The sequence below is a fragment of the Macaca thibetana genome, chromosome 18 (assembly GCF_024542745.1).
Source record: "Macaca thibetana thibetana isolate TM-01 chromosome 18, ASM2454274v1, whole genome shotgun sequence".
NCBI lineage: Eukaryota > Metazoa > Chordata > Mammalia > Primates > Cercopithecidae > Macaca > Macaca thibetana.
In genome coordinates this window covers 57,305,740-57,331,306 of record NC_065595.1, presented here as the reverse complement: position 1 = coordinate 57,331,306, position 25,567 = coordinate 57,305,740, and the positions used below count along the sequence as shown (strand labels likewise).

The following is a 25,567-nucleotide window of genomic DNA, read 5'->3' as shown; positions in this document are numbered from 1 at the left end:
GGGCACCTGAACAGGCTAGCGAGAAACCAGAGATGTGAACTGCGGTAGGCAGATGACGCCTTGGACACGGTCTTCAACAAGGGGCTGGTGCTTGGGAGGACTCGATATTCACCAAGCAGATATCATGTGCCAGCCCCGTGCGGGGCACCTAAAGCACCTGTCCTTATTTAACCTTTAAACAAACTCCAATTCGTATCCTGGACCCCATTTCATTGACGAGGTACCTGGGGCTCTGCAACATGACATAAGGTGGCCAGTGACACACGATGATGAAGTGAAACGGCAAGAGTCAAATCCAGCTCTGTGTAATTCCAAAGCCCAAGCACCTGTCCTGCCTCACACTTAGAACGAAACAGAGCCGCTAAGATGGTGGAGGGCCAAAGCCAGGCTGAGTCAGATGCTGGAGAGATGGCCTTGAGTTAAAGGGGGCCTTCTGATGCCCTCGGTTAGACAGGGCCTTCTCCCCGCCCTTCCCAGCCACTGCTGGCCCTTTCCCCTGCAGAAGAGAAGCGATCTGGAGTTACTAATCCATAGCATCGTCTTCTCGGGTCTGAGTGGCCTCCACATTTGATGTGGGGCCCACCTCTGAGCTCCCTGGTAGAACACGAAATGTTTGGAAAACTTGCTTCCATAACAGGTAAGCTAAGGGGCTTCTGAAAGTGAGTAAAAGATCACAATCAGGTTTAACGCAGCCAGTGTTCACGTCCACCACCGTTTCACCAGCTAGTGTCTTGTGGTGCATGTGTAGATTTTCCACCATGTGTTATAATTAAGACAAATTCTCCTTGCCCTACAGCTCTGCACGTTCCTTGGCTGCTGTCCCTTTAATCAGTGTGTGACTAGGAAATGCAAATTCGTTTTGCTCCAAGGCTAAGCCAAGCATACCTTGGCCAGGCGGTCAGCTGGCAAGGATGGCCACATCACACAAAGAATGGCTCAGGGATTATGAGCTGTCTGAGACTATTCATGTCTCAGCCCCCAAATGTCACAGACAGACTTTGATTCGCTGCCACTTGCAGAGCACAGGCCCTCGTCAGATGTGTCAGGTGTGCTGAGAAGCACCTCCATGTCCTTAACTGCTGCTCTAGACCAAAGGGGTCAGCAGGGCAGGACTGGATTCTGCTACCATGAACCCGAGCACCTATCACAGAGCCTGGTATGCAGAATTCACCAAATGAACACTGGTTGAGTTAAACAAGCCATCGCAAAACTAATTACCCCACTGGGCGGATTGTTCTCTGCAACTGAATCAGCTTTCTGCTCAGCATCTGGGCTAGACCGTTCTTGCATTGCTATAAAGAAATGCTTGGGACTGGGTAATTTACAAAGAAAAGAGGCTTAATTGGCTGACGGTTCTGCAGGTGCCAGAGTCTGCTCAGCTTCTGGAGAAGCCTCAGGGAGCTTTTATTCATGACAGAAGGCAAAGCGGGAACAGGCACGCTACACAGCAAACCAGGAGCAAGAGGGGTGGGAAGGTGCCACACTTTCTTTCTTTTCTTTTTTTTGAGATGGAGTCTCACCCTGTCACCCAGGCTGGAATGCAGTGGTGCGATCTTGGCTCACTGCAACCTCTGCCTCCCGGGTTCAAGTGATTCTCCTGCCCCAGCCTCCCGAGTAGCTGGGATTACAGGCATGCGCCACTACACCTGGCTAATTTTTGTATTTTTAGTAGAGACAGGGTTTCACTATGTTGCTCAGGCTGGTCTCGAACTCTTGACCTCATGATCCGCCTGCCTTGGGCTCCCAAAGTGCTGGGATTATAGGCATGAGCCACCGCGCCCAGCTGTCATTTTTTATTTTGAGACAGGGTCTCACTCTATTGCCCAGGTAGAGTGCAGGAGTGTAATCATGGCTTGCTGCAGGCTCTATCGACTCTCCCACCTCAGCCTCCCAAATAGGCTGGGATTACAGGTCATCAAGCTACGCCCAACTAATTTTTGTATTTTTTGTAGAGATGGGGTTTCACTGTGTTGCTCAGGCTGGTTTCAAACTTGTGGGCTCAAGCGATCCTCCCATCTCAGCCTCCCAAGGTGCTGGGATCACAGGCGTGAGCCATAGTGCCCAGCCTACACTTTTAAATAACCAGATCTCGTGAGGATTCACTCACTATCGCGAGGACAGCACGAAGCCACTCATGAGGGATCCACCCCCATGACCCAAACACCTCCCACCAGGCCACACCTCCAACATCAGGAATTACTTTTCAACATGAAATTTGGGTGGGGATAAATATCCAGCTACATCCGCATCTCACTCAGGGCTGACTCTGCAGATCCCAGCACCCAGGTTTCCTTGCCCTCCAGCTTCTAGTTAGGTTCTGGAAGGAGAGACACTGACCAGAAATCAGAGGGCAGGAGGAGAACAGAAACAGGGGTGTGTGTTCCACAGCCCAGCCTCCACCCCAAACAAGGGGCCCTGCTAGTCCTGGGATCTCGCCACCCCTTCTTGGACAGTTCCTTCACTGAACTCCAATTTCCCTCAGTGCACAAGCCATCAAGTTCCTGCTGTGGCTTTGGCCAATACACCCAGTTGGCAGAGTAGGAAACGGTATCTCATCAAGTACGGGCAATCTGGGGTTGTCTATAACTCCAAAGCGTTCTGGAAACAAGCAGGAGGAATCGTACCCCAAAAGCACCAAGAATGGATAGGAACAATCAAAAATATCACATGGCTCTCCAAAAACAAAACAAAACAAAACAAAAACAAAGGAAAGAAAAAGTTTGGCTCCAATGCCTTGAAGCAGCCCAATGGGCACTTCCCACCAGCCCAGACCCCTACAGCTGCCGTGGCCCCGCTGAGACTATGGAGCTCTTGGGAGGTTCTCTTATGAGGGTCATCTGAACAGAAGCTGATCATAAAAGATGACCAAAAAGAAATCTCTCTCCCTGCTGGAGAGGGTGGATGGCACACTCTGCCAGAACCACCTGCTATAAATTATTTTTTAAAAACCGTGGATTCCAGAAAGAGGAAGCAGATCCCCTCTGAGGCTTATCTAGAAGGCCCTGATGAAGCACACATACTGTTCTACGAGTGTCTAAGCCAGATACCATGTTCCCTAAGGCAGCTGCCTTCTCCATGAAATCAATTTTCGTTTTTATTTATAAAATAAAAACAAGACACAAATGAGAATCGCTGACTTTCCCCCCTTCTTTCCTGTGTGTGTTGGAGAGAGTGACAGAAGCTGTCTTCAGGGGAAGCCTGGGGCTAGAACATTTTTTGGGGAAAATATGCAGCCAGAAGGGACCATTTCTCAGAAGCGGCCGCTAGCGAGCCCAGGGGCAGCTGACCCTTAGGAGGGTCAGGCCCTGGAAGGCAGGAACAGGTTCCAGAGCTAGGCAGACCGTGTGGCCTTATGCAAGCCACTGGCCAGCCCACGCCTGCTTGGGGTCATAGTACCTCCTATCAGAGGGGCTCTGGAAGATGGCATAGTAAACCCCTGGCCCAGGGCCTGGCATACAGTAGGCACTCAATAGATGGAAACAATTATTATTTTTACCTCCATTGAACTTAATTCTTAGCAAAAAAAAAAAAAAAAAAAAAAAATCCTGCTTTATAGAGAAAGAGATTGGAGCACAGGTAGGTGGTGTCTAGGGCCAAATGGGACCATAAAATACATTCACATTCCATTCCTTTCTTGTCCCCACTGCTCAGGCAGAGTGTCGGTGACAACCCAGGGAATGCAGGAGCTGGGACCGGTGATATTCTTGAAGAGGCACGATGGTCTTTTCAATCAGGCGGCCTCACAGTCCTCAGCCAACAAATGGACTTCAGGTGTTTTTCTGCTTCCTTGAAACCAAATTCCCCCAGGGGCTTACTTGAGCCGCTCAATGGGGTGATTATGAGGCCCCTGTGGCCTTGAGGCTTCCTCGGTGATGACAAGGTCGCCTGGCCAGCTCACCTGGACAGCTGTCCTCAAAGGTGGCCCCTGGAGCCCCCTCAGTGACACTCGTCCTGCAGAGCAACCTGTTGGATTCCCTCCCTCTCCCTCCTCCCCCAGAGAGGCTCCCACGCCGGGGCTCAGGGAGTGACTCCTGGTTCGCTGATGAGGGGCTGGTGGGCTGCCTGGCCTGCTGGTCTGTGTCCCCACCAAGCCTAGGCCCCGCACTCCAGGGCAGAGCATCCAACCAACAGACCACAGAGGTAGAGCTGTGCCCACACTCGCCCGAAACCGCATCTGCGTGGGGCCTGACACAGAAGAAGCTGATTGCGCTGCTGCTGCCCCACAGTGAGTGAGCGCTCTAAACCAGAGCCCGGCTGAAAATGAGGCTGCCCCTGGCTGATGACTTGAGGAACCGGGGGCAGTTTTGTGAGAAGCAATGTGGCCTCACCTCATTTCTGGTCTAAGATTCTGCCACCTTCTTCACTGACACCACCCTTGGTCTCTTCAGGTGTCCAGCGCCCACATGACCTCAGGACACCACTGGAGGTTGCAGGTGAATTTCAGGGTGTCTATAACACACTGCCAAGCCCCACGCCCCTCTCAAGTTCAGCTCAGACTGTAGGTTGTGAATAAGAGGAAGGAGCTAGGAAAGAAATCAGAAGCTAAGAACCAAAATCTTTTACCCTCGCACTCAGCCAGGACACAGAGAAGCGAAACCATACCTGACTGCCTACACGAACCTGACTTTGCTCTACCACTGTCTTCATTAGCATTTCATTCCTCTTTGGGACTGTCTCCCAACACACGGTTTGATTATTGACTACAGAAACTTCCCCCATTCCTCAATGCACAGTGTCCACAGATAGTTTGCACTTGAAATGTTGGACCCTCTGCAGTTTCCACCAATCCTAGACTTTCGAATCCTCATGGTTACCCAGTCCTACATCCCACATAGAAAGACTCACCTCAGACCAAACTTCCAATCTGGGAGAGATTCTGCCCTTGTCTTCCCAGCTCTGAAACACTGCCCAAGCTACGTTCTTCTCCATGACACCGGTGAGCCTCAATCCGCCTGGCTTTTTCTTGTCAATGCGTGTGCTGACGACACGAGGAGAGCCAGCTTAGATCAACTGGATGAAGAAAGAAGCCACGTTTTTGTTTTGTTGTCGATTTTAAATGGGAAAGACTTGAGGGTGCTTCAAGCCAGTAGAGACGGAAAAGGTGGAACAGCCAACAGAGAGAGATCCCTGGGTTTCTGAGAAGGCAGGCGTTGGAATCCGAACGCGCAGAATCAGAGGGATAAATGTTAAGTTGAAGAGAAAATACTCCTCAGCTGCAAAAAGAAGGGAAGAGAAGCGCAAACGTGGGCAGGTGTGTGTGGACGACACTGAGACAGTGAATGAGCTCACCTGACAGCTTTCAGTTTCCCTTGAAGAAAGAGGGGAGGCCCGTCTACATGGAGGGAAGAGAAGGGCAAAAACAGAAAGGGAGTTTGAAGAGTAAAAAGTGTTTGGAATAATTGTTGTGGAGACAGGGAAAGTGAACCAGCATGGGAAACTGTAACTTCCCTAGTTACAGAGAGCTGTCTGAGACTGGTGCTTGTGAAGGTCTAGAGAATGCAATCGCTCTGTTCTGCGACCTCCTGAATGAATGAGGACTTCTGGGGTGACGACATATTCCACACTCACTTAGATATGGAAGTGCTAATGGATGTTAAAGTCATTTGCCTCACGGTCACATTCCATTTACTCAGACACCGCAAGTCTCCTGCCACCCAGAGCCAGTCACTGTGGAGAGCCCTGCTTGTTGATGGTCATAAGGATAACAGTAAGGTTTACTGCTTGTTTACTGTGTGCCTGTATGCTAAGCACCACACGTACATACATACATTACTGTAAGTTTTTTCCATTTAATTGTTTCAACAAACCTTTGAGGGGATTAAATTACCTTTCCATTTTATTTAATTTATTTTTTTGAGACGAGGTCTCACTCTGTTACCCAGGCCAGAGTGCAGTGGCACAATCACAGCTCACTGCAGCCTCAACCTCCTGGGCTCAAGTGATCCTCCTGCCTCAGCCTCCCGAGTAGCTGGGACTACACAGGTACACACCACCACGCCTGGCTAGTTTTAAAATTTTTTGTAGAGACAGAGTCTTACTCTGTTGTGCAGACTGGTCACAAATCCTGGTCTCAAGCAACCCTCCTGCCTCAGCCTCCTGAAAGGCTGGAATTATTGACATGAGCCACGGCTCCCAGCCCTACCTTTCCATGTTACATATGGGAGAGCTGAGGCTCAATGGGCTACTCACCTCCAGCCCAGAACCACGTGCCAGGCTGCTGAGACCTCAGCAGTGGCATCCATGGACTCCCTGATCGAAGGATTGGGAAAGAAAATGGATTATAAAGAGGAAGATAATTCTTGAGAAGAAAGAATCAGCTTTGTCACAGAATAAAAGTAAATTCCATGCCTTGGGACAAGGTGGGATGTACGGCCTGGTGCCCCATGGTGGGGAAAGGTGGTCAAATGTTGCCTGAGTTTCCTGCTGGCCTGAAAGTCCCCATCCCTGGCCATCACATACATGCTGGACAGGAGCCTGGTCAGTGGTCCATTCCCTCCCTGCCCCTTCCCCTAGTCCCCACTGGAACACCCACCGTCTCTGAGCCCCCTGGAGGCAGCCTCCCCACTGCCATTGTTGCCCTAGTCCACCGGGCCCCAGGTGCTGTGTCCAGCGCAGGCAGGGCCGGGGCAGCACTGTGTTCTCCATGTGAGGGGAAAGCCCCATTTCCCTCAGTCTCACATCTGATTCCGCGCTCAGCCTCCCCCACGCACTCCCTGGAAAACTCTTTAACTTAGGCCTGGAGCAGTCCCCTCACCTCAGGCCTTACAAACCTGAGTCCCTGAGGCAGGTGTGGGAGTGTGTGCTTGCGAGTGTGTGCTTGTGTGAGTGTATATGTGTGCGTGTGTGTGCGCTTGTGTGTGTGCTTGTGTATGTGTGTGTCCTTGTGTGTCTGTTTTGTGTGTGTGCTTGTGCGTGCTTGTGTGTGCTTGTGAGTGTATGTGTGTGCCTGTGTGTCTGCTTGTGTGTTGTGTGTGAATGTGTGAGTGTGCTTGTGTGCTTGTGTGTGTGCTTGTGTGTGTGTGCTTGTGTGTCTGCTTGTGTTTTGTGAGTGTATGTGAGTGTGCTTGTGTGAGTGTGTGTGCTTGTGTGTGTGTCCTTGTGTCTGCTTGTTTTGTGTGCTTGTTTGTTGTGCTTGTGTGTGTGTGCTTGTGTTTTGTGAGTGTATGTGTGAGTATGCTTGTATGTGCTTGTGTGTGCTTGTGTGTGTGCTTGTGTTTTGTGAGTGTGTGAGTATGCTTGTATGTGCTTGTGTGTGCTTGTGTGTGTGCTTGTGTGTTTTGTGAGTGTATGTGTGAGTGTGCTTGTATGTGCTTGTGTGAGTGTATGTGTGTGCTTGTGTGTGTGCTTGTGCGAGTGCTTGTGCGTGTGTGTAGGGTGCAGGGAGGGGCAGCAGAGGGTGGGAACTTGGCAATGTTCTGCCTCCTCCTGTCTCCCTGACCTCACGCACTCACACAACCAGGCTGCCAGCAGACCTTGGGTGCCTGCAGATTTTTCTGGCCCCACAGGACTGGTCTGTTCCAACTTGCCTCAAGCCAGAGTCTCAGCTATTGAAGCAATAATTCTAGGTGCAGCCTTGGACCTGAAACTGGGCAGGCACCTAGAGGTTACTCAAGGACCATGAACCGTGCCCTCCGGGGGTTGGTGAGACAAACCCGAGGTGATCATTCACCCCACCAGCTTCCCCACTGCCTGATGGGATGTGGGGAAAAGAGAGAGAGATCAGACTGTTACTGTGTCTATATAGAAAGAAGTAGACATAAGAGACTCCATTTTGTTCTGTATTTGAGATGCTGTTAATTCGTGACCCTACCCCCAACCTTGTCCTTGCAAGAGACATGTGCTGTGGTGACTCAAGGTTTAACGGATTTGGGGCTGTGCAGGGTGTGCTTTGTTAAACAAGTGCCTGAAGGCAGTACGCTTGTGAAAAGTCATCACCATTCTCTTAATCTCAAGTACCCAGGGACACATACACTGCCAAAGGTCGCAGGGACCTCTGCCTAGGAAAGCTAGGTATTGTCCAAGGTTTCTCCCCATGTGACAGTCTGAAATATGGCCTCGTGGGAAGGGAAAGACCTGATAGTCCCCCAGCCTGACACCCTGAAGGGTCTCTGCTGAGGACTAGTATAAGAGGAAAGAAGGCCTCTTGGCGGTTCAGATAGAGAAAAGCATCTGTCTCCTGCCCATCCCTGGGCAATGGAACATCTCGGTGTAAAACCCGATTGTATTTTCTGTTTACTGAGAAAGGAGAAAACCGCCTTAGGGCTGAAGGTGGGACGTGCTAGTGCAATGCTGTTCTTTATGCACTAAAAAGGTTTATGGAGATGTTTGCCTATGCATATCAAGGCACAGCACTTTTCCTTAAACTTATGTCACAGAGAACTGTATTCATATGTCTTACTGCTGACCTTCTCCCTACAATGATCCTATTATCCTGCCACTTCCTTTTTTCTAGGATGGTAAAGATAATGATCAATAAATACTGAGGAAACTCAGAGACCGGTGCCGGCGCTGCGTGGGTCCTCTGTATGCTGAGCGCCGGTCCCTGGGCCCACTTTTTCTTTCTCTATACTTTGTCTCTGTGTCTCATTTCTTTTCTCAAGTCTCTCGTTCCACCTAACGAGAAACGCCCACAGGTGTGGAGGGGCAGGCCACCCCTTCAACCGGAGGCTGAAGGGGCTTCGTGAGAACAAGCTGAACTGCAAAGGCAGAGCAGGTAAATGGAGGGGGGCGGGTCCTCACAGCCTCTTCAGGAGCTGAGTCAGAAAGAGTGCTTTGTTTTGTTTTGTTTGGGGACTTGATGTGGAAGAGGGACACCTGTACCCCAAAGCCAAGGTCATGTAGCCCAACTCTACATGGAAGTGGGATGGGGTGTTCTAGAAGGCGCAGCTCTCCTATCCCTGGTGGGCTGCTTTTCAGATGTCTAAAAACAATGCTAGGTAAGAATAAGGGGCTGAGACACCTAAGGACAGATGTCGTGTGACTCCACTGATGTGAGGTTTCTGGAAGAGGCAAATTCATACACACAGGTGGTAGAATGGTGGTGACCAGGGACAGGGAAGGAAGGAACAAGGAGTTAGTGTTCAGTGGGCTGGGGTTTCTGTTGGGGATGATGAAAAGATCCCAGAAATGGATGGTGGTGGCTGTACAACACTGTGAACACACTTCATACCACTGAACTGTGTGGCGGTGGTGGCTGTACAACACTGTGAACACGCTTCATACCACTGAACTGTGTGGCGGTGGTGGCTGTACAACACTGTGAACACGCTTCATACCACTGAACTGTGTGGCGGTGGTGGCTGTACAACACTGCGAACACGCTTCATACCACTGAACTGTGTGGCGGTGGTGGCTGTACAACACTGCGAACACGCTTCATACCACTGAACTGTGTGGCGGTGGTGGCTGTACAACACTGCGAACACGCTTCATACCACTGAACTGTGTGGCGGTGGTGGCTGTACAACACTGCGAACACGCTTCATACCACTGAACTGTGTGGCGGTGGTGGCTGTACAACACTGCGAACACGCTTCATACCACTGAACTGTGTGGCGGTGGTGGCTGTACAACACTGCGAACACGCTTCATACCACTGAACTGTGTGGCGGTGGTGGCTGTACAACACTGCGAACACGCTTCATACCACTGAACTGTGTGGCGGTGGTGGCTGTACAACACTGCGAACACGCTTCATACCACTGAACTGTGTGGCGGTGGTGGCTGTACAACACTGCGAACACGCTTCATACCACTGAACTGTGTGGCGGTGGTGGCTGTACAACACTGCGAACACGCTTCATACCACTGAACTGTGTGGCGGTGGTGGCTGTACAACACTGCGAACACGCTTCATACCACTGAACTGTGTGGCGGTGGTGGCTGTACAACACTGCGAACACGCTTCATACCACTGAACTGTGTGGCGGTGGTGGCTGTACAACACTGCGAACACGCTTCATACCACTGAACTGTGTGGCGGTGGTGGCTGTACAACACTGCGAACACGCTTCATACCACTGAACTGTGTGGCGGTGGTGGCTGTACAACACTGCGAACACGCTTCATACCACTGAACTGTGTGGCGGTGGTGGGCTGTACAACACTGCGAACACGCTTCATACCACTGAACTGTGTGGCGGTGGTGGCTGTACAACACTGCGAACACGCTTCATACCACTGAACTGTGTGGCGGTGGTGGCTGTACAACACTGCGAACACGCTTCATACCACTGAACTGTGTGGCGGTGGTGGCTGTACAACACTGCGAACACGCTTCATACCACTGAACTGTGTGGCGGTGGTGGCTGTACAACACTGCGAACACGCTTCATACCACTGAACTGTGTGGCGGTGGTGGCTGTACAACACTGCGAACACGCTTCATACCACTGAACTGTGTGGCGGTGGTGGCTGTACAACACTGCGAACACGCTTCATACCACTGAACTGTGTGGCGGTGGTGGCTGTACAACACTGTGAACACGCTTCATACCACTGAACTGTGTGGCGGTGGTGGCTGTACAACACTGTGAACACGCTTCATACCACTGAACTGTGTGGTGGTGGTGGCTGTACAACACTGTGAACACGCTTCATACCACTGAACTGTGTGGTGGTGGTGGCTGTACAACACTGTGAACACGCTTCATACCACTGAACTGTGTGGTGGTGGTGGCTGTACAACACTGTGAACACGCTTCATACCACTGAACTGTGTGGTGGTGGTGGCTGTACAACACTGTGAACATGCTTCATACCACTGAACTGTGTGGTGGTGGTGGCTGTACAACACTGTGAACATACTTCATACCACTGAACTGTGCACTTAAAAATGGGGAAAAGGGCACATTTGATGTTATGTGTATTTTACCAGAATTTAAAAAAGAAGAAAAAAAAAAAAAAAAAAACAGAAGAAGAAAGGGCTGAGGGGCCTAGAGAGGCTGTGTGGGAGAACAATAGACCCAAGGCAGGGTGGGGCCCCAGCCTGGGGAGGAGGACAGTGTTGTGGTGCTGGTATTTCACAGTTCTTGAGGCCTGCTATTCATAGCTCGGTCCCACCCATGTGCACTTGAAGTTATTTGGAATCTAGGACTTAATTGTTTTCCAGTTGGCACATACCGCCAAGTCAACCCGGGCACTAGCCAGTCCCTGCCCGCCTGCATGCGCATCCTCCCTGCCTCTCCTTGCTGCCTGGTGACTGAGGAGGGACCCACAGAGTCAGCTGCGATCCTGTTCCCCTGCCTCCCCTTGCCAGGAGTGGCAGCCAAAGAGACAGGGCTGTCCCTCACTCATGCTACAGGACTCTGCAGGAGTCACGGAGCTCAGGGCAAGGAGATCTTCAAAAAGTCCTGCTCTGCTTCTGTTACCTTTTCTTCTCCTCTCTACCTGTCATCTAGTGCCATGATAATGCTGCAAACCAAACCACCTCAAATCTTGGTGGTTTAAACTAATAGCCATTTCTTTTTTCTCATGAGCCTAGGATTTGGCTGGGCAGCTCAGTTGGTCTCACCCAGGCTCACCCGTGTGTCTGCAGTCAGCTGAAGGCTGTTAGGATAGTGATATGGTTTGGCTGTGTCCTCACCCAAATCTCATCTTGAATTGTACTCCCATAATTCCCACGTGTTGGGGGAGGGACCCAGTGGGAGATAATTGAATCATGGGGGTGGTCTCCCCCATACTGTTCTTGTGGTAGTGAATAAGTCTCACGAGATCTGATGGTATTATCAGAGGTTTCTGCTTTTACATCTTCCTCATTCTCTCTTTGCCTGCTGCCATCCATGTAATATGGGACTTGCTCCTCTTTGCCTTCTGCCATGATTGTGAGGCTTCTCCAGCCATGTGGAGCTGTAGATCCAATTAAACCTCTTTCTTTTGTAAATTTTCCAGTCTTGGGTATGTCTTTAGCAGCAGCATGAAAACGGACTAACACAGATGGCCTTGGCTGGGAGGACTTAGCTCTGCTCCACATGGTCTCTCATGCTCCAGCAGGCTAGTCTGGGCTTGTTCTCATGGTGGAAGCTGTCAAAGAAAAACTGCACCAGACAGAGTTAAACAGGTAAGGGAAACTTTATTCAAGACTACTGCAATAGGAGAGAGAGATTAAACTTAACTTTGGATACAACAGAGGTAGCTAGGGATTTCTAGCCAATAGGCAGGGTGAAGGAGTCAATTTATCAAGAGGAACTTGTTAGGCATCAAGACTAGGGGTGATTTTTGCTAAACTGGCTTGGCAGAATTCTTGCTGAACTAGGTTGAGCAGGCCGAGGACAAGGTCTTGGGGCTCCGAGGAGGAGGGCTCAGAGGAGTCTGTCTAAAGTTGGATCAAAGATGGAGTCCTCGTCAAAGCAGAAGTCCAATAGAACATGTGGAATGTACAACACTTCTTAAGGTCTAGACTCCAAAATGGGCAGTACCACTTCTACTGTATTTATTGGCTAAAGCAAGTCACGAGGCTAGCCCAAGTCCAAGCAGTGGGGGAATGGCTTCATCACATTGTAAATGGCATGGGCAAAGGGAAGGGATGAAAAATGGGTCTATCTTTCCAATCAATTTCCTACTCTCTTCTTGGGAAGACCCTCTTCCACTGATCAAAACCACTGGGCAGAATGTAGAGCCCCACCTACTCCCCCATCCTGACTTATCTGGTGCCCTGGCTGAGTACAGAAGGCTGAACCCTCCCAGAAGGGGCCTGGAAGGGAATTGGAACCCACACAACCTAGGGACTACATGTGCTAATGAGGTTCTCAAGACCAAAAGAAGGCAGAGAGTACAATGGGAGCTTAAGGAACACAAAGAATATAAGTCAGAGACTTGGTCTTTGGAAAAAGCAAAAGTCTGGCTTTCAGAAGTCAGTGTAGTGTCACGCCAGGAGCAGAACAGCAATTTACTAGAAAGAGTAGTCATCAAACTATTCATGGCCATCATTTCCTGGGGGTTATACTCCTATATTTCCTGGGGGCTATAATTACTATAATCCATCATTTCCTAGGGGCTATCATGACTATAAATTAGTAATCAAACTAATAATGGCCATCATGCTGGGCGTGGTGCTAAATTGCTACACATGAAATCATGTCTAATATGATTAAAATAGCCGTGGTATTATAACTCCCATTTTTATCATTAAGAAAATTAGGGCTGGGTGTGGTGGCTCATGCCTATAATCCAGCACTTTGGGAGGCCGAGGTGGGAGGATTGCTTGAGCTCAGGAGTTCAAGGCCAACCTGAGTAACATGGTGAGATCTCAACTCTACTAAAATAAATAAAAAAAAATTAGCTGGGTGTGGTGCGGCTTACCTGTGGTCCCAGCTACTCATAGGCTGAGGTGGGAGGATCACTTGAGCCTGGGAGTTTGAGGCTGCAGTGAGCTGTGATTGTGCCACTGCACTCCAGCTTGGGTGACAGAGCAAGACCCTGTCTCAAAAAGCAAAAAAAATAAAAATAAAAAATAAAATTAAAATTAAAAAAGAGAAAAGGAGAAAGGGTTGGAGGTAGGTGGTCTGGCTGATCTGGCAGTGCCTTTGTCTCCTCAGAGATTCAGGCCCGTTCAGCTTCTGCTCCACTATCCTTAGACCACAGCTTCCAACTTCAAAGTTGCCTCAAGGACCAAGATGGATGCTAGAACTCTAGCTATCACATCTTCAATCCAGGTGAGAAGCAGGAAGAATATAGAGAAAAGGGCCTCTTCTACCTATCTGAGATTCTTCTAAGGAACTGTCCCCAACATCTCCCCCATCAACTTCTGCTTATATCTCATCAGTCAGAACTTGTTCATATAAACTGCAAGGGCTGCAAGGGATGCTGGGAAAGGCAGTCTGTTAGCTGGATACATAGCTTCTTAAATAAAATCAGACTTCTGCTACTGAGTGCTGTGAGTCCCCTAAAAATATATGCTGGAGTCCTAACTCCCAATATCTCAGAATGTGACCTTATTTGGAGATAAGGTCTTTATGGAGGAAATCAAGTTAAAATGAGGTCCTTAAGGTGGGACCCTAGTCCTTCTAGGAAGGGTAAAATAGGACACAGATACAGGCACATAGAGAAGGAAAGACGACATGGAGACACAGGGAGGAAACATCATCTACAAGGCAAGGAGACAAGCCTGGAAAGATCCCTCCCTCATAGCCCTCAGAAGGAATTAGCCCTGCTGAAGCCTTGAATTTGGACTTCCAGCCTCCAGAACTGTAGTAATAATCAATGTCTGTTGTTATATAGAGAGACATATATATATAGGTAAAATATATTTAGTATCTCATATGTACATATATATATTCCCCCCCCCTCCTTAAATACAGGATCTTACTATGTTTGTTGCCCAGGCTGGTCTTGAACTCCTGGGCTCAAGTGATCCTCCCACCTTGGCCTCCTAAAGTGCTGGAATTACAGGTGTGACTCACTGCGCCCAGGCAATTTCTGTTGTTGAAGTCACCAAGTTTGCAGTTCTTTGTTACGGCAGCCCTAGGAAATGAATCTAGTCAGGAAGAGGACGGAGTGCATGGTGATAAGCAATGGGCATCTGTGCACAGGGCCCAGAGCCATGCACCAGACCCTGCACTGCAGGCAGCGGGGCTGAGCTTGTGCCTGCAGACGGGCCTTGGCCGGGTTGGGCATGTGTGCATGCAGTGGACTGCACAGGTGGGGACCAAGCCCAGCACCAGCAGACTGCTTTCTGAGACCTCTGTCCATTGGGTCTGCTCCTGCCCTGGGGTGAGGTTATTAACGGGTCTCCACTGTGAGACCAAGGCTGTGGCGGGGTACTGAGGCTGAGGCCGGCAGTTCTCAAGGCCGCTCTCCACTCTGTCCCCTGGTTCCCTTCCTCTTGTCCTGTGTGCACCTGAATCTGTCCTGTCAGAGTGGCTTCCTCTACCAGCCATGTCTGTAATCTTTTGCTGGGACAGAATGCTTCCCTCAAGTGGATATTTCAGAAGTAGTTGCTACACACGTGAACGCGATACAACAATTTTGACTTGGCTGTATCTTCAAGATCTCTGGGAAGAAGAGGACAGCTGCCAAGAGCTAAAAGCTTAAAGTGGGGCCACCTGACAGTGGTGACCACTTTACTCTCCCCTGTCCACCTTCACCACAAAATGGGACCCAAACACTTTATTCCCCAAAGCACAGGCCACAGGCAACACGAGACTGTCATGCATAACAGACTTGAGTAAAGGCCTGAGGATAACAGGGCGGTAGCTGAAAAATAAAAGTTAAGCCCGGCTACCAGGTTTCTGGAAGTGTTGACTATGCCCCTCCTGTCGCCTGCCTCTGGAGCTCCCTCACCTGTCTCCAGCTTCCAGGGTCCCTTAGTCCCACCCCTAATTTTTCCATGCCCTGCGTGGAGGACTCCCACCCGCCCCTCTCCCCACCCCCAGGTAGGGAAGGCAGCTTTTAATAGAGGTACATGAACCACTTAAAAACCTCAGCCTAACACAAAAGCCCACACATTGCACAATCCCGTGCATATGAAATCTCCAAAACAGGCCAATCCATAGAGATAGAAAGTGGATTTGTGGCTGCCTAGGTCAGTGGAAGGGAGGAGGGTGGGATGACAATGGGTATGGGGTTCTTTTTGAGATGAAGAAAATGTTCTACAATTAGTGATAATGGTTGCAGAATTCTGTGAATATACTAAAAACTACAGAATTTAAAGTATACTGAATTGTACACTTTAAATGGGTACATCTTAGGGCATGTGGATTATATTTCTATGAAGCTATTATTTATTTATTTTACTTTTTTTGAGACAAGATCTCGTTCTGTCACCCAGGATGGAATGCAGTGGCACAAACAGAGCTCACTGCAGCCTTGACCTCCTGGACTTGAGTGATCCTCCCACCTCAGCCTCCCAAATAGCTGGGACCACAGGCATGCACAACCACGCCCAACTAATTGTTTTTAACTTTTAGTAGAGATGGGGTTTCACCAGGTTACCCAGGCTGGCCTCGAACTCCTGAGCTCAAGCAATCTGCCTGCCATGGCCTCCCCAAATGCTGGGATTACAGGAGTGAGCCGCCGCGCCTGGACAAAGCTGTTATTTTAAAAACATCTCTGTGTGTCTAAGACACAGGGTCTCCCTGAGAACAGGGAGGTGTGTTTGCTTCAAGTCTACAATCACAAAGAGAGTCACCAGAGCTGTTCCTGCCGGAACCAGAGAGATTATGCCTCGAGGACAACTCAGCACAATGGGCCTGCAGCCTCCAGCGACGGGAGTGGCTGCCTGGGCCGGTGGTAGAACAGCCCTGCTAGACAAAGCGCAGACACCTGTAACAAAGACCAAAAAAACCTCAGAAAGAACCCCCATTCCTGTTGCATCCAATCTGCATCTGATGAAAGAAGGAATGAGGAAATAAATGAAGGGCTGATTGAAATAACTTTCCAGGATGGTGAGAATGCCTGGGACAGAACCCTGGTTCCATCTCCCACTTGGAGGAGCCCTTTTCACTAACAGCTCCACTTAACTTCTATTTGCCATGCAAATCAACTGGCCCAGGTGAGTGGTGCCTGCATTGACTCCTGAAATCCCAAGGGCTTCCACGGCTCCCCGAGGCTCAATCAGGGCACAAAGACGCATGTGCAGACTCTTTGCCTTTGCTAATCCTGCAGGCCTTCCACAGAGCAGGAAATCAATGACTCAAATACTCCTTTTGGCTCAGACAACTGCTTAAATGAGACTTTACCCTCGTGGCCAAGGAAGTTGGGTGGCAAGGGAGTTTCTTCAGACTCCGCCCCAGTTGATCCTGGATAGAACTGGCCTAGGTTTATATGCCGTTGTTTGTTTTACTTACGGTAAACCACTGCGAGTCCGGCCACTGAAAATCAGCTGACAGCAGGAGCTTGCTCACTGGGGAGCGCGGAATGTCTGCCATCCCTGAGATGTTTCCAGAATAGAGGGAGCCTTGCGCAAGCGCCAGAATGGCTTGGCCTCCCCAGCGGTTTGCTGTTGGGTCCAAGGATCCGGAGCTACCTTGCAGGCAGCCAATGCCTGGGCCAAGCACCAGCACCCCGGAGCCCCGAAGTGAGGGCTGTCCATGGGGAGCTTGTCTCCTCTGGTTTGTCCACAACCCAGTGACCCCAGGGTAGGGGTGGGCGTGGGGGGCTATGCCCAGAAACAACCTGGCACACGGCGAGGTGAGAGGGAGGGCTGGTTTTGGAAGCCACTTTAGAATCTTGGCCTAGTAATGCAGAATGCATGACCTTGGGGAAGTGTCCTGCCCTGTCAGGGGCTCGCAGGCCTCATCTGTGTGCTGGCCCCTTTAGGGTCATGAGTAGGTAACATACATATAGGAGGCACCTGCACTGTGCATGGTGGGTGCTGTAAATCAAAAATAACATCCTAAGCCCTCCAAGTGACTGAGGGGACCCCAGAGAAACCTGAGAAACTGAATTCCCAGCCATGGCGGGAAAGGAGGTCGAACACGCCTTGTTACACCCTCTCCCTTTTGGAATTTAGGTACAACTGACCAGCATTCACATTAAAACAGAGATCACAACATTACCAGAAAGGGGTCCTGATGCAGACCCCAAGAGGGTGCTCTTGGACATCACACAAAAAAGAATTCGGGGCAAGTGCATAAAGTGAAAGCAAGTTTATTAAGAAAGTAAAGGAAGGCTGGGCATGGTGGCTCACACCTGTAACCCCAGCACTTTGGGAGGCCAATGTGGGAGGATTGCTTAAGCTCAGGAGTTGGAGATCAGCCTGAGTGAGACCCTATCCCTACAAAAAAAAAAAAAAAAAAAAAAAAAAATTAGCCAGGCATGGTGGTGCATGTCCTAGCTACTCAGGAGGCTGAGGTGGGAGGATCGCTTGAGCTGGGGAGGTTGAGGCTGCAGTGAGCTGAGATTGCACCACTGCACTCTAGCTTGGATAACACAGAGAGACCCAGTCTCAAAAAAAAAAAAAAAAAGAAGAAGAAAAGAAAGTAGGCCGGGCATGGTGACTCACGCCTCTAATCCCAGCACTTTGGGAGGCCTAGGTGGGTGGATCACCTGAGGTTGGGAGTTTGAGTCCAGCCTGACCAATCTGGAGAAACCCCGTCTTTACTAAAAATAGAAAATCAGCCAGGTGTGGTGGCGCATGCCTGCAATACTAACTACTCGGGAGGCTGAGGCAGGAGAATCACTTGAGCCTGGGAGGCGGAGGTTGCGCTGAGCTGAGATTGCGCCATTGCACTCCAGCCTGGGTGACAGAGCAAGACCCCGTCTCAAAAAATAAAAAGGAAAGGAATAAAGGAATGGCTACTCCATAGACAGAGCAGTGGCATGGGCTGCTCAACCGAGTATACTTGTAGTTACTTCTTGATTACATGCTAAACAAAAGGTGGATTATTCATTAGTTTTTCAGGAAAGAGATGGGTAATTCCCCCTGCACTGAAGCTTCCTCCCCTTTGGACCATATAGAGTACCTTCCTGACGTTGCCATTGCATTTGTAAACGGTCACAGTGCTGGTGGGAGTGTGTGTTAGTATGGTAATGCATTATAATTAGAGTCTAACAAGCAGTGAGGACAACCAAAGGTCACTTTCATTGCCACCTTGGTTTTGGTGGGTTTTGGTCGGCTTCTTGACCGCATCCTGTTTTATCAGCAAAGTCCTTGTGACCTGATCTTGTGCTGACCTCCTAACTCATCCTGTGCCTAAGAACACCTGGTCTCCTGGGAATGCAGCCCAGTAGGCTTAAGCTTTATTTTACCATCTATTCTCTCTGAAGGCTGCTTCATCTATACAACAAGAATCTGGACCCCCACAATTCCCCTTACCTTAATGCGAGCATTTCTTTCTACTGACTTGAAGTCTTGGGACGATGCTTAACCCTTTCAACGGGTTGCCAATCGGAAAATCTTTGAATCTACCTGTGACCTGTAAGTCCCTGCTCCGAGTTGTCCTGACTTTCCGGTTGAACCAACATACACCTCCCATGTACGGGTTTTTGTTTTTGCCTCTAACATCTGTCTCCCCATCATGTATATAAAACCAAACTGTAACCCAACTGCCTTGGGATCACTTTCTCAGGACCCCTTGAGGCTGCTCCCCAAGGCCCAGTCACTCATATGGACTCAGAATAAACCTCTTTAAAACATTTTACAGAGTTTGGTTTTTCCATTAACCACGCTGGCAAATGTTATTTCCCGTCCCTACACTCAATCACACCCTGGGCTGGTGCCACCTACCTTCCGCCTCATTCCTGGAACATGATTGGCCTTCTCCACCTCTGACTTGGTCCCATCTACTCAGCCTTTCTGAACCCGAGCTTCCTGTGGGGGAGGCAGAATGCTGTGAGAGTTAAGAGGCAGGGGATGCGTGGGCAGACGGCCCCTTTAGCCAGTCAAGGACCTTCAGGAAGGCGCTGACCTCCTGTATTTGTCTCCTCCACAAAATGAGACTGATACATGTCCCTCAGAGGCCCCTGGAGAGGATGAAGTGAGATGCCACGTGGGCGAAGCATGGGAGGCCCGCAGTCAGCCTGGTGATGGGCCGCACAGTTACAGAGTGCACCTTCCCTCCCGGCACTTCCTCAGCACCTCCCACAGGTTTCATGACCCTGAAACTAACCATGGGGTCTACTTCAAGTCTGCCTATCTTCTCTCCTGTGCCAGACTTAGAGCATCCCAGAGCCAGCCAGCAAGGGTCTGCCCAGGGCCGATGGGGGCCTGATTGCCCTGGCCTCCCAGAACCAACAGCGGGGAAGGCGGTGGTGTCTGCCTGTGGGGCTCCTGGACTTTGCCCGTGTGTCCCCTAAAGCATATCTCACTCAGTCACCCTTCACCTGAATTCTACAGCCTGGAGAGGCCCTCAGACTTCAAGGAGAACAAATCCCCCATACTATATGCTAAGCCGGTGTGTGTGATTCTGCACATTTTGGAAGAGAAATTCCTCACCTTCCATCAGCTCCTCAGGAGAATCCATCTTTGTCTCCCTTTTCTGCCTTATTGCCTTAAAAGCATTTAACTCACTCTGAATTTTTTTTTTTTTTTTTTTTGAGATGGAGTCTCACTCTCTCCCAGGCTGGAGTGCAATGGCACATCCTTGACCTACTACAATCTCCACCTCTTGGGTTCAAGCAATTCTCTTGCCTCAGCCTCTCAAGTAGCTGGGATTACAGGTGCCTGCCACCACACCTGGCTAATTTTTTTTTTGTATTTTTTAGTAGAAACACATGTTGGCTAGGCTGGTCTCGAACTCCTGACCTCAGGTGATCCACCCACCTTGGCATCTGAAAGATCTGGAATTACAGGCATGAGCCACCACACCCGTCATTTTGAAATTCTATTCCCGTGTTTGTTGCCTGTCTCTGCCACTAGAAAGTAAGCTCCAGGAGGGCTCATCTCATTCGTGGTTATATCCTCAGATCCTAAAACAGAGCCTGGCACTCAGAAGGTCTCAATACCTTTTGAATGAATGAATGATGTACTTTGAGCCAATGGCTAAGGGCTGTGGGTCCTGCCCTGCAATGGGGTCTGAACAAGGCATGGACCGTCCGTGGGGTCTTCCTCGGAGACCAGCGTCTGGGCTGAGGTCAGCTGCAGTGGAGAACGGTGCTCCTAGAATAAGAGTCTAGACAGGGGAGGGGCTCAGAGTCCAGACTGGATCTGCCTGAGAAGAACAGAGTTCAAGGGTCTCAGAGGGCAGCCCACTTATGTTAGCATCTTGCAGAAAGGGCAGGACGGTGGGCCTCAGCTCTATTTTCTATTGTTGCGTAACATGCTGTCCCAAAACTTAGTGGCTTAAAATGATTTTACAATATCTCATGCTTTTGTGGCAGGTTTTCATTCAGGGACTGCTGGGCAGGGTGATTCTTCTGCCCCATGTGGCACTGACTGAGGTCACCTGATGGCACTCGGCTGGCAGATGGGCCGGTATGGAAGACCCTGGATAGCCTCCTTCATGAGTTGAGTGGTTTGGCAAGACGGCTGCAAGGCTGGGCTCAGTGGGGCCTGTCTCCTGGAGCGCCCACGCCTGGCGTCTCCTGCACAGCAGCTCAGGGCTCCCGAGGCAGTCAGAAGACCAAGGCAGACACTGCAAGGCTGCTTTGACCCGGCCTTCGGAGTCACATAGCACCATTTCCATCACACCTTATTGGCTACAGGCAAGGCGCAGAGCCAGCCCAGACCCAAGAGAAATGAACAGAACTGTAGAGCAGCATGAATACCACTGGGATGGAGGCAGGGCATCTTTGGAGACAAGTCACCACTGCCTCTCTCCGGGCTGGGCTCAGGGACACAGCCTGAAGCCAGGGACATTGGGTGGGGCCAGGAGAAGCCCAAAAGTCTCACCCCTTTGACTGGCTTTCCCCAGAACCAGGATCAAAGGACCATTAAGTAACCTCAAACGAGTCCTAACCACTTGAACTTCCTGCCAATTCCATATCCTATTTCAATACTTTGTCCAAGGCAACTTCTCAATAGAGATGTCATGTTCCAAGCGTGACTAACCACTTACGGTATTACCTGCTTACGCTTTCACCCCGATCTGTGACTGTACTCCCTTTTTTGGGCATGCAGACCCAGTGAAAAGAATGGTGTCCTCTCATGACACTGCCTCTCAGGGTCCAGAGGCTGCAGCTTTTCCTTCAACCTTTGAGCTCCTCAGCTATCTGAACATGCCATTGCCTGAAAACAAACTGAGAACCAACAAACAGTGGCTATGTGCTCTGGAAACACTCAGAGTGATAGTTCAGGTGAGCGCAGTGCCATTTCCCAAGTGCTCCTGGTTGCTCCAACCCCATCCACGAAGAGTCTCAGACAGAACCCGAGGGAGGCGGCCGGGGAAAGAAACTGGGACATGCTGGGAAAGCAGTTGCAGAGCAGGCCACGGACCCTGTCCGGTGGCAAAGGGAAGGAGCGTGGCCTTCAGGAAGAGTCATACATCACCTCAGAGATGTGAGGAATCCACACCTCAGCACTTCTTGCAGAACTGACAACCCCTGTGAGACACGGGGACCTCATTCCTCCTTCTCAACAGAACTCTCCAGCATGAAGGTTCAAAGCATGGGCTTTGAATAACCTGGGTTGGAGTCCCAGCTGGATGGGCCTGGAAAAGTTACTGAATCTTTTCAATCTCCTTGGTAAAATGAAGAGAATGTCCCCCGCACTTATTGGGAAGAATCAATGACAGGAAGCCTGAAGAGTACCTAGCACAGTGCTTGGCATGAAATAGGCATCAGTAACTATAATCTTAAATATTATTATTGGGTCAGTAACCCCAGCAACCACCACCAACAGCCCCTTCTTTTGCCACTTCCCTGGCCCCAGTGTAGGTGAACTGCTCTAAATCAGCAATAAGGCCAGGCGCGGTGGCTCACACCTGTAATCCCAGCACTTTGGGAGGCCGAGGCGGGCGGATCACTTGAGGTGGGAGGTCGGGACCAGCCTGAACGACATGGTAAAACCCCATCTCTACTAAAAAAAAAATACAAAAGTAGCCGGGTATGGTGGTGCATGCCTGTAATCCCAGCTACTTGGGAGGCACAGGTAGGAGAATTGCTTGAACCCAGGAGGCAGAGGTTGCAGTGAGCCGAGATCGCGCCATTGCACTCCAGCCTGGGCAACAAGAGCGAAACTCCATCTCAAAAATAAATAAATAAATACAAATAAATCAGCAATGACCAACAGACATACCTTGGGAGCCACATCTATGAACTCCAATTTTCTAGCGGTCACATTACAAAAGATAAAGGGAAACAAGAGAAAGTAATTTTGATAGTATATTTTATTTAGCCCAATATATAAAAAATATTAACATGTAATCAATAGAAAAAATGATGTGATATCTTACATTCTCTTTAAAAAACATTAAGTCTTTGAAACCAGTGTGTTCTTATACTTACAGCCCATCTGAATCTGGCCCAACCACACTCCAGGGCTCCAAAGCCACAGGTGGCCAGGGGCATCGCACTGGACAGCACAGGGCTAGAGGCACTGGGTAGACCCTTCCCTGTTCCAAGCTCAGTGGCCTGGATGTGGGCAGAAAGAGGAGTCTGGATCTGGGTTTAAGCTACAAGAACTCCCTCCCCAGGGGTAACACAAATATTTTCTGTAATACTCCCCTGCCAGGATTGAAGAGAACAGAAAGAAAGGCAAAGGAAAGAAAATAAATGATTTATTTTTCCTTTATTGTCATTTTTAGAGACAGGGTTTGGCTCTGCTACCCAGGCTAGAGTGCAGTGGCACAGTCATGGCTCATTGCAACGTTGATCCCTGAGCTCAAGCAATCCTCCTGCCTCAATCTCCTGAGTAACTGGGACTTATAGGTATGTGCCACCATGCCTGGCTAATTTTTATTTTTTATTTTTGTAGCGATGGGGGCTCACTGTGTTGCCCAGACTGGTCTCAAACTCCTGGGTTCAATCAGTCCTCCCACCTCAGCCTCCCAAAGTACTGGGATTACAGGCTTGAGCCACCATGCCTGGCCCTTATTTTTCTTTATATTCACAGCAGATAAGTAATAATACACCATTGTACACAACCTTGCCTCTCCTAACAGAAAGCACATTCTTTATTTATACCAATAAAAAAAGCCCCAAAATCCCAAGGCTCTGACTGGGGTCCAGCGAGGATTAAGGTCATCAGGCGCCAAACAGGATCCAAGGGCAAAGGGACAGTGTGGGGTTACCTGGAGACTCCCTGTGCAGAAAATGGGAGCTCAGGGCTACAGTGAGGGGGCCACTCCACTGTTCAGGTCTTTGGGCTCACCCTCCATTCAGTGCTGAACACGTGAACTTGGGCATAGAAGATGGTGGTTAAAGCTTGAATAAAAAGGCCCAAGAACCAATAGAAATGGAAGGAAACTGATAGCATACGGACGAAACGACTTATCCTCTGCTCTTGCTGGTGTCAATGTAAGAAAAGATCCGAGATTTTAAGAACAACGGGCTGGGGGCAACATAGTGAGACCCCATGTCTACAAAGAATAAAAAAGTAGCTAGGTGTAGTGGCACGTGCCTGTAGTCCCAGCCATTTGGGAGGCTGGGGTGGGAGGATTGCTTGAACCTGGGAGGTTGAGGCCGCAGTGAGCTGTGACTGCACCACTTTACTCGAGCCTGGGTAACACAGTGAACCCCTATCTCAAGCAAACGAAACAAAACAAACAAACAACAACAAAAAAACAGGACTCTGAAAGACAATTCAAACAACCAAACAGCAACAAAAAAATACGGGCTTGCTAGAGAACCATCTGAAAAAGGAGCTAAAACTTCTCAGCAAAAGCTTTTGGGGCCAGTTCTGCTGGAAAGAGGACTGGGTTTGAACTGCATGGCTCTTTGCAGTCATCAGAACCTCCATTTGCTTAAATGGCACTTGGAAAGACAGGTATAAAATGACACTTGGACACATGCCACTTTCTGCAAGTGGAAAAGAACTGGTCTCCGTTTTATAGAGTTTTTTTTTTTTTTTTTTTTTTGAGACGGAGTCTCGCTCTGTCGCCCAGGCTGGAGTGCAGTGGCCAGATCTCAGCTCACTGCAAGCTCCGCCTCCCGGGTTCCCGCCATTCTCCTGCCTCAGCTTCCCGAGTAGCTGGGACCACAGGCGCCGCCACCTCGCCCGGCTAATTTTTTGTGTTTTTAGTAGAGACGGGGTTTCGCCGTGTTAGCCAGGATGGTCTCGATCTCCTGACCTTGTGATCCGCCCGTCTCGGCCTCCCAAAGTGCTGGGATTACAGGCTTGAGCCACCGCGCCCGGCCCGTTTTTATAGAGTTTTATGGGAGCAAGAGAATAAGGACAATTCTAAACCCAGATTTTCTATATGATCCTCAGTCTCTAGGAAGTTTGACATCCTAGATGAAGAACAAAAATAAGTTGAACATGGACACAGGGAGGGGAACAACATATACCGGGGCCTGTCATAGGGTGGGGAGGGAGGGAGAATATTAGGAAAAATAGCCAATGCATGCTGGGCTTAATGTCTAGGTGATGGGTAGATAGATGCAGCAAACCACCATGGTACACATTTACTTATGTAACAAACCTGCACATGTACCCCAGAACTAAAAATAAAAAAAAATTTAAATGAAAAAAACAAGTAGAGACTCTTCAAAATAAGAGGGTATGTCAGGCAGCTACTATTATTTTTCCTTCAAATTAATAAGTGTCAGGTACCTGTTTAATCAGCTGGAGGTTAGAAAAAAATAATACAAATATTTTTCATGGAAACAAACAACAAGACGAAACAACAACAAAAGTAAGTTGAAAGCCATATGTGTTAAGGTCACTCTTAGCATTTTCACCTTACATGAGAAGCAGAGACCAGGAAAAGACAAGGGCATGAATTTAGGGTACTCAAGTTCCAAATACACGAATCCATTGCTATTTGTTTCTTTTTCTCTTTCTTTTCTCAACAAGTTGGGGAACACATGCAGAAGCAACAACAGCCACCGACTGAGCTGACGGTATTCTCCATGGGGCTGAGTATGGGCATGCATATTTCCCGGATGCCAGGGCAGGGGGTCTCCATCAATACATGGGTACTCAACACTACGGGGCCTAGCTCCCTGCTTGAGGAGGACTCATGGGTCACCCTGAATGGCCCACACTCTCTGACACCTGGCAGAGTGGTCAAGTATGTGAAACATCTCTTAG

At 49.5% G+C, this 25,567-nt stretch overlaps 1 protein-coding gene across 2 annotated transcripts in view; it reads right to left on the bottom strand.

Moving 5' to 3' along the window:
- Positions 1-294: 294 nt before the first annotated feature.
- TMEM241 (transmembrane protein 241) overlaps positions 295-25,567 on the bottom strand; it is a 163,726-nt gene continuing 138,453 nt past the window's right edge. Inside the window, exon 15 of one of the 2 annotated variants that reach the window (XM_050767991.1) lies at positions 295-5,213. In XM_050767991.1, the coding sequence (XP_050623948.1) occupies positions 5,210-5,213 (4 nt within the window). In that variant the 3' untranslated portion in view covers positions 295-5,209. The remainder of the gene's footprint in view (positions 5,214-25,567) is intronic. The other variant, XM_050767992.1, reaches the window with a different exon arrangement.